Source organism: Pezoporus wallicus, unplaced genomic scaffold, assembly GCF_028554395.1.
Source record: "Pezoporus wallicus isolate ANWC-B61680 ecotype Strahan unplaced genomic scaffold, APGP_CSIRO_Pwel_v1 contig_5542, whole genome shotgun sequence".
NCBI lineage: Eukaryota > Metazoa > Chordata > Aves > Psittaciformes > Psittacidae > Pezoporus > Pezoporus wallicus.
In genome coordinates this window covers 1,857,810-1,871,411 of record NW_026640165.1, presented here as the reverse complement: position 1 = coordinate 1,871,411, position 13,602 = coordinate 1,857,810, and the positions used below count along the sequence as shown (strand labels likewise).

The 13,602-nt window shown below is 34.5% G+C and overlaps 1 protein-coding gene across 1 annotated transcript in view; it reads right to left on the bottom strand.

Annotated features, from left to right (window-relative positions):
• Positions 1-1,678: 1,678 nt before the first annotated feature.
• Positions 1,679-13,602, bottom strand: part of PRKAR2B (protein kinase cAMP-dependent type II regulatory subunit beta) — an 85,184-nt gene continuing 73,260 nt past the window's right edge. The window contains exons 5-11 of the mRNA XM_057417832.1: positions 9,457-9,563; positions 7,176-7,329; positions 5,844-5,945; positions 5,181-5,255; positions 4,276-4,341; positions 3,976-4,114; positions 1,679-2,533 (exon numbers count right to left, since the gene is read on the bottom strand). Of these exons, the coding sequence (XP_057273815.1) occupies positions 2,400-2,533; positions 3,976-4,114; positions 4,276-4,341; positions 5,181-5,255; positions 5,844-5,945; positions 7,176-7,329; positions 9,457-9,563 (777 nt within the window). The 3' untranslated portion in view covers positions 1,679-2,399. The remainder of the gene's footprint in view (positions 2,534-3,975; positions 4,115-4,275; positions 4,342-5,180; positions 5,256-5,843; positions 5,946-7,175; positions 7,330-9,456; positions 9,564-13,602) is intronic.

Here is a 13,602-nt window from a genome sequence, read left to right as displayed (position 1 = left end):
AGTCTCTGATTATCTTAAATTCGTCACTGCACAGCTTTTGCCCAGATATAAACTCCAAGCAAATCATCAAATACAAAGTAGCTATGGTGATTACCACACAACCATGTAGTCTATTCTGAGCAGAGACAGCATTCACAAAACATCTCTTTATGAAAATCAACATGAAAGAATTCTAGTTAAGAATTATGAATATTTTAAGAAATGAATAGGTCACTTACAGCCTCATGATAATGGAATTATAACACAACAGCATCAATAAACAGAGGGGGTTTTATATAAAAGTGTTGTTTATTGTAAGGAAACTTTAAATATAACCAACGATATTGAAAATATGATGACTGGCATTTATGACCTTGATAGTAGTTTACTGCCATACAAGTAATTTCTAGCATTTTTTTTTTTAATCACATCAAGCTAGTGCAAAATATAGGTAAGCTTTTAGAGATTCAGCATACAGAATGGCAAAGTGTAGATTTTGGTTACCTGATATTTCCTTCTAGTATAACAGGCTTCTCTTTTTTCCATAAATCAAAAGTACAAAGGCAATTTATCGTATGTGCAATTACTCATACCAGGTTTCTAGGTTAAAAAAAAAAAAAACAACCCCCCAAAACCAACAACAACAACAACAAAAAACAACCAAAAAACAACCCCCCAAAACCAACAACAACAACAAAAAAAAAACAACCAAAAAACCCCCCACATTTGCAAATTTTGCTCAAATGGCATTTTTTTGGAATCTGACGTATAATTTATACCATCCTGTATGATATAAATTACACGTTGTTATTATATAATCATAATTTCATTTACAGGTATGTTTATATAAGTTGTCAGAACATATAACTAACTATAGGATAATAATTACATTGACGTACACAAATATATGGCATTAGAAAAGTCATTATCTAAGAAGGAAAGATGGTAATAATTCAGGTGTTTGAAACAGGGCAGAAGCAGCCTTCCTACAATTCTTGTAGTATCATTTTGGCAGAACTATTGCCAGTCTCCATTATGTGCACTAGCTTTCCATGAACATCAACAGACAGGTCAGTAAGCAGTATTAAAATTGGACTGTGCCTGAAATTTCCAGTCACAGACCCTTGTAAGCAATGAGCCCTGTGCTCATAATTAAGATGATTTTCTCTCTCCTCAGTCTCAGAAGGTATCTCATGCTATTATGGCTAAAAAGATATTATTTTATGATGGCCTACATGTTTCTGAAAGCAGGACGTGTTAGCTTTAACAATGACACACTTTACAGAATTCTGCAAAGCTTCTGAAGTATTGATCTTTCAAATAAAAAATATTTTTGCACTTCCTGATAAAGGTTTTTCAAGGACAAGCTTAGTTTAGCATGGCTTTCGATATCAATTACTTCAGTAATGGAATCTGGTCTTTGATAGCTAAGATCAGACTGTAAGAAGAGAGAAATACAGAGATCATTTCATTTGAAACAGGTAAAAGATTTAACAGATAAAAAAAGTGAGATCTAAAAAAATCTGGAGAACAAGCATAGATAGAGAAGACAAAATGCATAAATATAACACAAGGGAGAAGGAAAACAGCATAGGGTTATATATGATTGGGTAGAACATGACGACGACCTATGCCTTTAGAGCATGAAGGTTAATTTGTCAGCTGTCCTCACTCATGTACAGAATACATGTAACTAATAAAAAAATGCAGTTTATTGCAAAAATATACAAGTCCTCTAAATTGCATAAGATATTACAATGTCGTGCTGAAACATGACATATTAAACAAAGAGGACTTTAAAACAAATTACAAAATGTTAAAAATCAGATTTGGGTCATGAGCATTACACAAAATGCATTGTCATGCTTTATCTTACGATTAGTCTTGTGATTCACTACATCTGTGATAAATGCAACATAAAATCATGACAACTGTAATAGTCAGAAAGTAATATCTACTGTATATCTTCTGTATTAATACATATAAACACTTTGTGTGCACTAATACTTTCAACATATCACATTCAAACTAACAGTCTTTCCAGAAAAGTTGTAACCTTTTTGAAGAACAGAAGATGGTTTAACAAGTTCATGGCATGTGGGGTTTTTTTTTGAAATCTACTCTAAGGAAATGCTGTGTGAAAGGACTTGATTTTCAAAGGTGCCGTATTACTACAGGTCCTCTTGATAGCAGATGAAACTATCAATACTCAGCACTTTTAAAAATCAAGTCCATTATTTATTAAATTCCTGTTTTGTTTACTAGTATTTCCACTGTAAGAAGTCAAAAAAATACCCCCAAACCCATTCTTAAAATCAGAGAAAATGCTTGGCATCTATAGGAAGAAAGACAATTTCTCAGTGGACTAACCACTACTGTGCTATATTCTCATAACAGATCTTGTTGCTCCAATGTTTAGTTCATGCACTGGTATCGGCAATGTCCATGTTTGTTCCAAACAGAGCAACTAGCTGCTCTTCATAGTTTGCAATGTTTCTTTTCAGAATTTCCATACAAGGTCCCAAAAGCCTTTCAAATGCCTGCACATCCATAACTAATACAGAAGGAGAGAGAAAGAGAAAAAAAAATACAATGTGCATGTCAGTTGCAGACACTAATCCTGGTGTTCATGACATCCCAATATAAGATTTTAAATGAAAGGACAGATACTACTGAAGTATATACTTTGTTTGAACAGAAGAGAACCACTTACCGTGGCAAAACCAAGATCAACCAACATATTGCTGCTGCCTTGAAACTTCATAAATAAACACAGAATTTGCTGCATTTCTTATTTTGAAAATATTTTCTTATTAAGATTTATGTCACCCAAGAGCTGCTGAAGAAGTCTGGATTCCTCCCAAGAATACGGTTTTAAGACCCTTGAGATTTACAAAAAATACATCTTTTGCTGATGTTACTAGCTGTATTTGGGGTGTACATCCTTGCTATTTTCACTTGCTTCCACCCACAGTGGAAATTGTAATAGATACTTATTTCCCAGCAAACATGCAAAAAGTTGGAGGCAGTAATTCACATGTAATGTCAGTGCGCAGCTGACCAGATTTTTTTTTACCTGATCACATACTGTTATCCATTATAGTTCTAGGGAACCAACAGGCCAGGGAGGAAACTTCATACATGAGCCAGCTTCCAACCTGGTGGCCTGTAGTCTCTTGGCTCCCAAAAAAAGAGTCAAGATCTCTGCTATTTGGGAAGTGGCAGAGATCTTTGTGACTCACACATACTGAGTAATGACACTCTTCCTCACCACTGCCTCTTAGTCTTTCCTGTCTATCCTCTTTGATCTTTATTGCCTTATCACCTCTGTGTGTTTGGAGATAAGGATTTAAAAAAAAACACAGTACCTTTATAAGTGAGAAACTTCTGGTTACTGGCTTGGTAAAGTCATTCAAGAATGCTAAATCTGTCTTTGCAGTATACAGTTTTCCCATAATTAGATAAAAATATTTAGGAGGTAAGCACCAGACCATGAAAAGCAATGGATGCGAAGGGTTATCTATGAGCACAACTCCTTTGGTCTTTGCATTCCCTATGCCTGAGACTACAGTGTGATTAAATTAACAGCTTGTGAAGACAAAGAATATGCTAAAGCTTAAGTCATGGTAATAAAATGGGACAGGATTTTTACCACAGTTATTTCTTGGATGAAGGTCTACTGAAAAAAGAAATAATTTACCTTTCTGCAGGATATTAAACATTTATCTGATAACTATAAATGGTTTGCAGCAATACCCTCTGTAATGTCCGGAAACAATTTTTATACTTCCATGCAATCAGAGAAATTTTGGAGAATTTGTGTTAAATACCAGTTATCGATTACAAATATTTTTTGCAGATTAATTATGTAAATAGGAATGCAAAGTAATAGATGATAAACAGTCTTATTTGGGTAAAGACAAGAGTTCACAATAAAAACAACCAGCTAGATTATGTGTCATTTCACATTAGATATAAAATACTATTGAACAATACCTAAACATTTGACAGTGCCAAGAGCAAATGCAGAAGCGGCTCGTGGTTTGTTAGTTACAAGCGCAAGTTCTCCAAAATACTGTCCTCTTGAGCATCGAGCTATTTCAACTGCTCCATTCTCTTCTACATCTTGTTTATCCTGAAATATCAGGTAGAAAAAGAGAAAGGAAGATAGAGAATGATACACAGATTTACTGAACTCAGGACTGCATAAGAAAAATAAGCACCAATGGTAACATTACTGCTTAGCACTTAGAATACATCAAGATTTTAAAAATTTTGTGGTTTAGGGATGTTTACCTTCCTTGACATTATAATCCTTACTTCTCCAGATTCCACAATGAAGAAGGAATCAGCCAAGTCACCCTGTAGAAGAAAAAAATAAGTAAAGGAAATGTGAAATTTCCTTTTTAGTTTCATGCTAACATTAAAATATTTGCTGCCAGTGCCTTGAAGCTCATCCTTTAGATATCTGTTGCAAAAGAAAGAACTTTTAATGTGAAAACCACACTCTAGGCACATAATAATCAAAACATCTATACAGAACTGACAGGAACGCTTTTTCATGCAAAGACATAGCTGACTATGCCTTACCGAAAAAAAACGGAGAAAAACAATGTTATGGAAGATTTTTGGATCCTTACTCTTGTTTCTCCACCTTTGTATTCCTTCCAAATGATTTCTAGTATCATAATCCTCCAAAGGCTGATACCCAGTAACTGTTTTGGGGCAAGACAATCCCAGCTCCCTACCCTGAAAAGTTCACTTCTGCATTCTTCTTCAAAAGATTATCAAATTTAAGAACACAACAAGGTAAGTCTTCAGTGCTCCTACTGGGGAGATGGTTTAGTGATGGAATTGCCAGTGCTGGGTTAACAGTTGGACTCAATGATCTCAAAAGATCCAGGCTAAGCAATTCTATGGTTCTATTGGAAGCAAACATTCTTCTGTATAGTTTGAATTTCTAAGTATACTAAAAATGTTGACTCCTTTATTGATACCAACAAAGGGAGGTTTTTCAAGGTACCAGAAGTGAAAAATTAGCTTCTGAAGCCAAATAATCACCTCTCTTAGATCAAAGACATTTTTTTATTTGTTTTAGCTGAAAAAGAAAAACTTAGCTTAAAAGTATGTATTGTCTATAGATAAAATGTTAAATTGTTACTTATTGGAATAGAAAAACTAAAATAAGAAATAAACTGTACCTGAGCAATGATTTGTTCTCCATCTTTGTACACTTTGGTACCAATCACATCAACCACTTTTAAACGCTCAGATACCTTCATTTAAAAACAGAAAATGTAAGAAATATTTGGTTAACATTACAATATTATACTTAGAAAGCCCTTTCTTTTCATGAATCTTTGCACAGAAAAATGTATCTTTATATTCCTGGTTTGGTAATCAATAAAAAAAAGAACTGCTGAACAGTGTTACAGAAGGTATATTAATCTTAACAGCTAGATGTTTTGATAGAGCTTCCATTTTGGTAAGAAGTCTATGTATCCCAAGTCTTCAAAAATTATTTTCAGAAAAGCATGCAGGTAAAAATATAGCTGTTAAATGAAAATATTTTGTAATTCCCTAAATCATTGTTTAATTTTATTGGCTAATATCTAGTAAAATGAAGCTTAATAAGGTAAAGGTAAAAAAAAACAAACAAACATATATTTTTTAAAATACAATATTAACAATAGCTCTTTATCCTGAAAAATGAGAAATATCAAAAATATAGTATCTCTCCAAAACAAATGTATTCAAAATTTTACTGTGGAGAAAAACTGAATTCCAAATTCAAACTGTGCAAAAGCAGAATCTTATCAAGTACCTCTGATACAACCATTAAAATAACGCAACAGAAATCTTACTTCTAACGATTTAAGAAATGGCAACGACTGAATAAAATTTTCATACATTCTTCTCTTTTTGGCATTATTTTTTACAATGATTCTTCGGAACGTTACCCTGTCCTGTGAATATAAAGAGGAAAGGAGAGTTTATTAATAGAAAATACATGCATGGTAGAAAAAACTTTAGACATGGACGAATATGTCCAAATTGCCCAATTTTGGCATAGCCATCAAACTAGCTGGCTGGTCTCCCCATACAGTCAGTTGAGAAAGATTCCTCTAGAGGTCAATCAAGAGCTCCTAAAGTTAAGCTCCTGATCTGACTCACGTTGAGAAATGCTCTGTCCTTTGGCAGAGAATACATACAGAGTTTACATAGAGAAGGTACAGAGTTTACCTTAAAACAGGTCAAGTGGGTAATTTAAGACATTTAAGAAAGCCTCAATATTTAATTTACAAAGCTTATTCATTATCCTGAGGTCCCACACTGATACGTACTGATACGTACTCCAAGAGGTTTTTATATTCTTATACAAACAAAACCAAAATACACTGGGTCTTAGGTCAGAGTCCATTTTCTGCTATTTCAGCAGAACAAGACTCATTGCTGCCCTAAACAGCTAACTGTTTGGCAATCCCAGTGAAGCAGATGGAAAAACTACATGTATGCTGTTTTCTTCTCTTAATTTCATAAGACTGTGTCAGAGACAGAGTTGAAATGGTTTGCAAACCTTCACTGCTACAGGTGGGACTCGCTGGCCAATAGAACCCAACACAGTTTAAAGCCATTCTTACAGTGTCCTAAACCCTGCCATGATCCCAAAATTCATGTGGATTAAAGTGGTGAAAAACCACGTGCTTTGTTTCAAGAGGAAAATGTTATCTTGGGATCAGTCATTACATTGATATGTTCATCTTGAAGAAGGTGGCTGTCCTAATTTCACTCTTTTGGTAAATTCTGTTACTGTTGTCAAAGATCCAGATAATATAACACTGAAAAATAACCTTGTATTTGAATTGTACTCTGGAACCAAAGGCATTTCCTATCAAGATGTGGAAAAACATATATTTGCCTAAGCACTTGTCAAGTGGTCTGCAATTTGGGAAATGATCATTAAAATAGAATAACACAAAATGGTCTTTTTTCTTAAAAACACTCTGTTTTCTTAAGCTTCAGGTTTGCTTCTGCAGATTCTGGAAAAAAAGACAGCATTGTGTTGGGAATTCTCAGAATCTTTAAAATTAAACTTTCAAAAATTATATTTCTTTTTAATGCTGATACAGTAGACCAGTGCAATTTATATAGAACATTTTAAACAACTAGTATCTTACAACAAGTATTTCACTTACCAAGCCCCAGATGGCACCAGGAGAGGTAGCTATAATTGTAGCTGCTCTGGGTGTATTGTACATTAAGGCCAACTCACCAAAACTTCCTCGGTTATCATAGGTTCCAATGCATCTCCCAACACCATCGCATTTTACATAAATATCATATGTACCTCTGTCAATAAAATATGCAAATACAGTGAGTAGAATCCAGTCTGGTCTTTCCTAAGCAGCCTCTCGCTATGTTTTTTTTTTTTTACCATAAATTCCAAAGATAAAGTGTTTGAAATATACATTCACTTATTAAACACCTTGCAGAGATGTATCAATCACTTCCATAAATAAGAAAAGTAGTTCCTTTTTAAAGGGAAGGATAGGATTATTAGTTTTTACATTAAATCAGATTAAAGATAGACTGAATGTACAGTGATCTATCAATCATTGGAACTTATTAAAAAATATCTAATTTAGTATCTCTTTTTTAATTTTAAACACACTAAATACAAATGTAACAAGTTTTTGCAAAAAATTGCTATGGTATGGTCACTGAAATAATAATACAAGTTATTTGACATTTAAAATATTCTGCAGTAGTAATTTATAATGTAATAAATAGAGGACGTGCAGGAAACAGAAGGAATGGATATGAACGCTATTTAAGATTATGAAATAAAGGCATGTATTTATCCAATATATTTTGGATTATTTCTTCCCATCATTAAATTAGGAACCTTTTTTTTTTTTGCTTTGGGAATGCATTAAAATCTGGTACCTTGTAAAACACGACATAGCCATCCCCATTAATGCTGAGTCATCATTTTGTTCAGCGCTGAGTGTTTGTATGGTATGTGTTGATAAATCATACGAATGCAGCACAAAAATCTGTACAATGATCTTATTGGTAAGGGACTTAGAGGTGATTCACTGCACCTAAAAACTGCGAGGCTGAGAGAATACTGTGAAGTCCCTGCAGCTTTTTGGATAAGAGATGACGAACTGTAACCTCATGAAGCTGAAAAACACTGACTCTTAAGCAAAGAATCCTTCCACACTTCTGTGATCTTCTGACTATTTCAGTGGGAAGGGATCTGTGATGATCATCTACTCCAAAAGTTCGACCTCTTCAGGGTTGAACAAAAGTTAAAGCATGTTACTAATGGCACTGTCCAAATGCCTCTCAAACACTGACAGGCTTAGGGCATTGACCACCTGTCAAGGAAACCTGTTCCAGTGTTTGGCTACACTTTTGGTATAGAAATTTTTCCAATGTCCAGACTGAACCTCCCCTTGTGCAGCTCTGAACCATTCCCATGCATCCTATCACTGGATACCAGGAAGAAGAGCTCAACACCCCCCTCTCCACCTCCCCTCCTCAGGAAGCTGTAAAGGGCATTGAGGTCACCCATCAGCTTTCTTTTCTCTAAACTAAAGAAACACAAAGTCCTCAGCTGCTCCTCACAGGACATGCCTTCCAGCCCTTTCACCAGCTTTGTTGCTCTCCTTCGGGCACATATAAATAACTTAACATCCTTCTCAAACTGTGAGACTCAGAACTGCACAGACTACTCAAAGTGAAGCTGCACCAATGCTAAATACAGCAGAATAATCACCTCTTTTGGCCAGCTAGCTATTCTGATCTACACTGACCAAAAACTTTTGTGTTTCTTTAGAGTTTTAGCATAATACTTCTTTCAAACTATCTGAGAAATCACTGTGTTAGCCTAAAAGTAAAGGTAGAAATAAGAAAAAGTGTTTTGGGACAGCGTGGTTGAGCCTGTGCCAACAGACTAGTGAAGGATTCCAAGGTAAACACTCTTCCTAACTCACTGGATTCAGCAATTATCAACAGCTTTGTGATCAATAAGATTTTACTTAGTTACCTGCTTTTTGCGATACAGATTTCCAAATGAAGCATAATGACTTAGCTACTCAAGGACTAATAACATTCATGTAAGCAATAAAGTTTGCACATAGTATTGAAATGCAGTAAGATTTCAAATATTGAGCTGTAAAACTTTTACCATTGTGGTTTGCATTAGATTTCTTTCCATGTAAATCAAACCAAAACCAGCCTTTGGGATCGAGCAACACATAAAGAGGTTAGGGACATATTTCCATATGAAAATTCTGTTCAAACACTGCTCTCTGTAGCTCAGAGAGCTGCACTGGCTCACGCATGTTCTTTTCTTTTTTCTCCCATGTAAACATATGTAAGAGTTAAATACAACTACATAGAGAAACAGATTTTTCTCAGTGGACTTTTGCATAATACTTTGTGCTATAATGAGAAACAGCAATTCACCTATCGATGACGTAGAAGTTGTCACCATCATCCCCTTGATCAATGACATGTTCCCCTCCTTCAACCAGCTTTTCAAACATCGCATCTAACACTTGAGACATCTGTTCCTATTTAAAAGAACACAGGCAAAGACAAGAAATTATCATCTGCTTTTAAAATTTTACTCTTCAAATTGACTAACTGACCAGCCTCCCAATATGCAGGTAGAAAGTATTCACACATAGAAAACAATCATGCCACAGAAATGCGTGGATCAATCGGAAAGACAGTTTTATTTAGTATTCAGTGTTAGCTTTTTCCTCTTCCAGGGCCCAGCTTCCCTTCTTGTCCCTGCCAATGATAACATAGGTCTTGCCTGCAATATAATTAGCTCAGGAGCATCCAAAGACAGAGTTTCACCCTTCAGAATTCTGTAACATACACAGTTAAAAGAAAGAACTGTATCTCGTATTGCATGCAACACACCTGTTCTTGTCTTTAGAATTATTGTACGGGATTTAGACTTTTAAAATGATTGAAAAATATTTTGAAAATCTAAATTACACAATGGCTGCACAATGGTGCGATAGATGTAACCTTAAAGGTCTGCAGTGCTTTGGCTGAGTAAGTAAATGCTGGACTAAGGAAGTAAGATTTTATAGACAGGTCTCTAAATTACTTTGTTAACTTGAATGGAATACAAATGCTTAGAGAGAAATGTTAACGGACCAACAAAATGTCATCATCTGAGTTATGACTGTCTAATAACAAAAATCACATAATTTGTCTTGTTTGGTGTAAATCTGCTAAAACTTAACTATTCACATTTAAAAGAACTCAAATACAGCTCATTGCAGATTATACAAACTATTATTAGGATTATATGAATCCTAAAAGTGTAACTTGATAACTTAAATTTTATATTCAGTTTATCCAGCAATATGCCTAAAATTCTGACAATAAACACAAAACTATCCTCTACTTTTTAGAGTTTTTTATAAGTATGTATCATATAGGAACAAGCAAGTTCTAGTGAAAGACATTGTAAAGAAAAGCCTATGATTTAGATACCTATCTTACAAAGGCCCAGTTCTAGCATTTCCAGCCACTGAAAGATGGATGACATTTGACTTTTCTAGAGTTCTTCTGCAGCCCTTGGACAGAGATAACCATACTAGATAGCTCAGAACCATTCTCTAGAGATCCCACTTTCTTTCCTCTGATGATAAGAGAAATATACTGTAACTCACAGTTAGACGCTTAATTTTTAGAGAGATAAACTTAGGCTCAATTAATTCCACCCTTATCCTGTTGAATTTCTTCAATTACTCAAAGCTTTTCAGAATATCAGCAGTACCATGTTATCCAAGCCTTTTTTTAAAATGGAAGCTAAACACAATTTTGCTTCACAGAGTTTGTTGTGTGTGGGCACAAAGAACAACAGAATGTCAGCATCCATCATGGTAAAATACAGTAAGACATCACACAGCCTACCCAGGCCAGCACAAAATCATTTAACTATGCCTCTATTTAGTACCTTTTTTTAGTATAGAAAGCTTGTGTATTCGCAAAAAGAAGAATCATTTTTCTACCAATGAATGGGTTATAGTCTATTTCAGAGAAAACTCTGCATGTGTCATTGGGAGAGACTGAAAAGTAGGTACAGGAATTGCCTTTTAAAATCTTTCATGCTTAAATTAATAGGTAATATTCCTTCTCTGTCCCTATGGAAAGTAAAAGGAACTCATACAGAATCTGCAAAATGGACCAAATGAGAGTTAGTTGTCTAAAGCATTTGAAACAGCACATTTCCTTCTCCTTGCTTTACATCTGAACTGTCAAAGTGGCTCCTCGACCAACAGCCCTTGGCTGCCATTTGACAAGTAATAACATGCAGAACACTCCATACTTCAGCAGAGAATGTTCTCTTCTAAATGCAAGCAAAGCAAAAAATTAAAGTATTATATGGTCCCCAATCCTTGGAAATTAAAATACTCCCAAGACATCTTGGAAAAAAGATTAGACTAACAAGATGGCTATTTGCTGTATTGAAGGAATAATACATACAGTTGTAATTACTATTTAGTATGTTTTATCTCAAATTTCAGGTTAAAACATTTTCAACCACTTAATTACAAATGAAGCTCACCAAACCACAACTTTTCTGATAGGTAAATCTATGACTTTTTCAGACAAAAGAGTAGAATTCACAAAGCAATTCCCTTTAAAAAAATCTTTTTAACACTTGAAGGTATTTAATACATTTGAGAGCTGTCTATTGTCTGCTGAAGTAACATGTATTTTAACTTTCTAAGTAAATTGCAGCTGATGTAAGGACAATCAGTCCCTTTTCCAAAGCTTTCTACAAGAAATTAAGATAGAGCAGACTGTAATAACCAAACCAGGCATGTGTTTTTCGCTTTTACCATGAGAATTACAAAATTGTTTGCCCAGCTTGCTCTACATGAATCCTCTTGATTCTCTGCCATACTGAGACTCAATTTACTGACACCCTTCATAGTTACTTTGAAAGGATAAAGATGGACAATTTTAGAATTAGAAAGAAGATTTGTTATCATACACAGAATTAATTCTGGTATTTTGTAAAATGGTGCAATCTGAAAGCTATTCTTCCTTAAAGCAGTTCTAGCTTGAAAAAATACATATAAAATAAAACAGGAAGTTTTTTTTATATCAAGTGTTTGTAAATCTGCCATGTGTAATGCCATAGTAATCTGATAACCAATATTCTAAAGGAAGGTACTTTAAAATATGATAAACTTTTTCACAGAAATAAAATTCATAGATCCGAAGTATTAAACATGTATGTTGTGCAATCTTTATGGTTTCTGCTAAACGTTCATGATCTTTAAGCATTTTTTTTCAAATACAATAAAGCATTTATTTTTCTTAAGGATAATGCACTTTACAAACATCAAGAACCAAAACTGAAGTTTAAATTATTTGAAATTTTATTCTTTACATAATGTTTATTTACATACATTGATTAATATACTCAATGATTATTTTATTTATTAATTCTAAACTGAAAAGCATGTAAATAATTCAAAAAAAGAACATTTTTTAGAAAAAGAAACCTTTGGCTGTTGTCATGAAAGCATGCTTTGATCACCATCCTTTGTGATAGAGAAAAGAGAGGAGGCTGAATGGGCAATCTTATTTTCTGAAAGACACATTCATAATACAAACCAAATCCATCTATCAAGATTTTTTTTAATAAATAAATTTCCTTTATTTGAAGTGTAGTCACTGCATTTCTCTCAAAAAGTCTTTCTACCAGACTTTAATGATAGAGCGTGATTTTACAAAATAATTTGCTAGACGAATAAAAATGACATAGTTACAGCCATTATTACTGTCTTAATCAGCCTTGCTTTCAAGTGTGAATGTAACTGCTGGGAAGCCAGGGTGCAAAGGAGGATTAGCTCCCTTATCAGTATCAGCCAGCATGATATACCCTTTTGTATCACCTAAAGCAGGGATGATGCGGTTTTCTTTCCTCTTACTTAGTCTGAGATGATATCTACCCTAGTTTTATACCAACTTAAATGAACTCTGCTAGTACAGTTCTTTTGCCTACTCAGGTCAGTCAGAATCAGAGACTACAACTAGAAGTATAAACTGAACAGGACCAGGGGATGGTTTCAAGCACTGACATGATACAGTCTGGGCTGGTTTGCTATTGGTGCAGTTATTAGCACAGGTGGTAGAGCTTTGGTTTGTGCCAACTGTCACTCCTCCTGACAAGCCCTGGTCATGGTTTGGAGGAATGCTTAAGCCAGAGCTTCTTCCCACAAAAGGTAAAACCACCCTGGTTAATTGCTTGGTTTGGTGGGCTTAGGAGGAGAGGAGAGTGCAAGACAGTTTAGTTTTATTTATGTATGTATGTCATACTGCAGTGCATGGCCTCAGGGACAGAGAACGACCTCTGATCTAGTTTGCTGTTAACCAATTACTGAACTGCATAAAGGTGACAAGAATGAAAAATGTCAAAATAAATCTACTGCAGTCAGTCAAGCTCTGCCTTTGGATATCCTTATTAATTCACCGACAAACAAAATATGTATTTCTGGTCAATCAAATGACATTTTTCCTGTAATTAAAGTCTTCAAAATACTGAGGAATAAGGAAACATTTAATATGAAG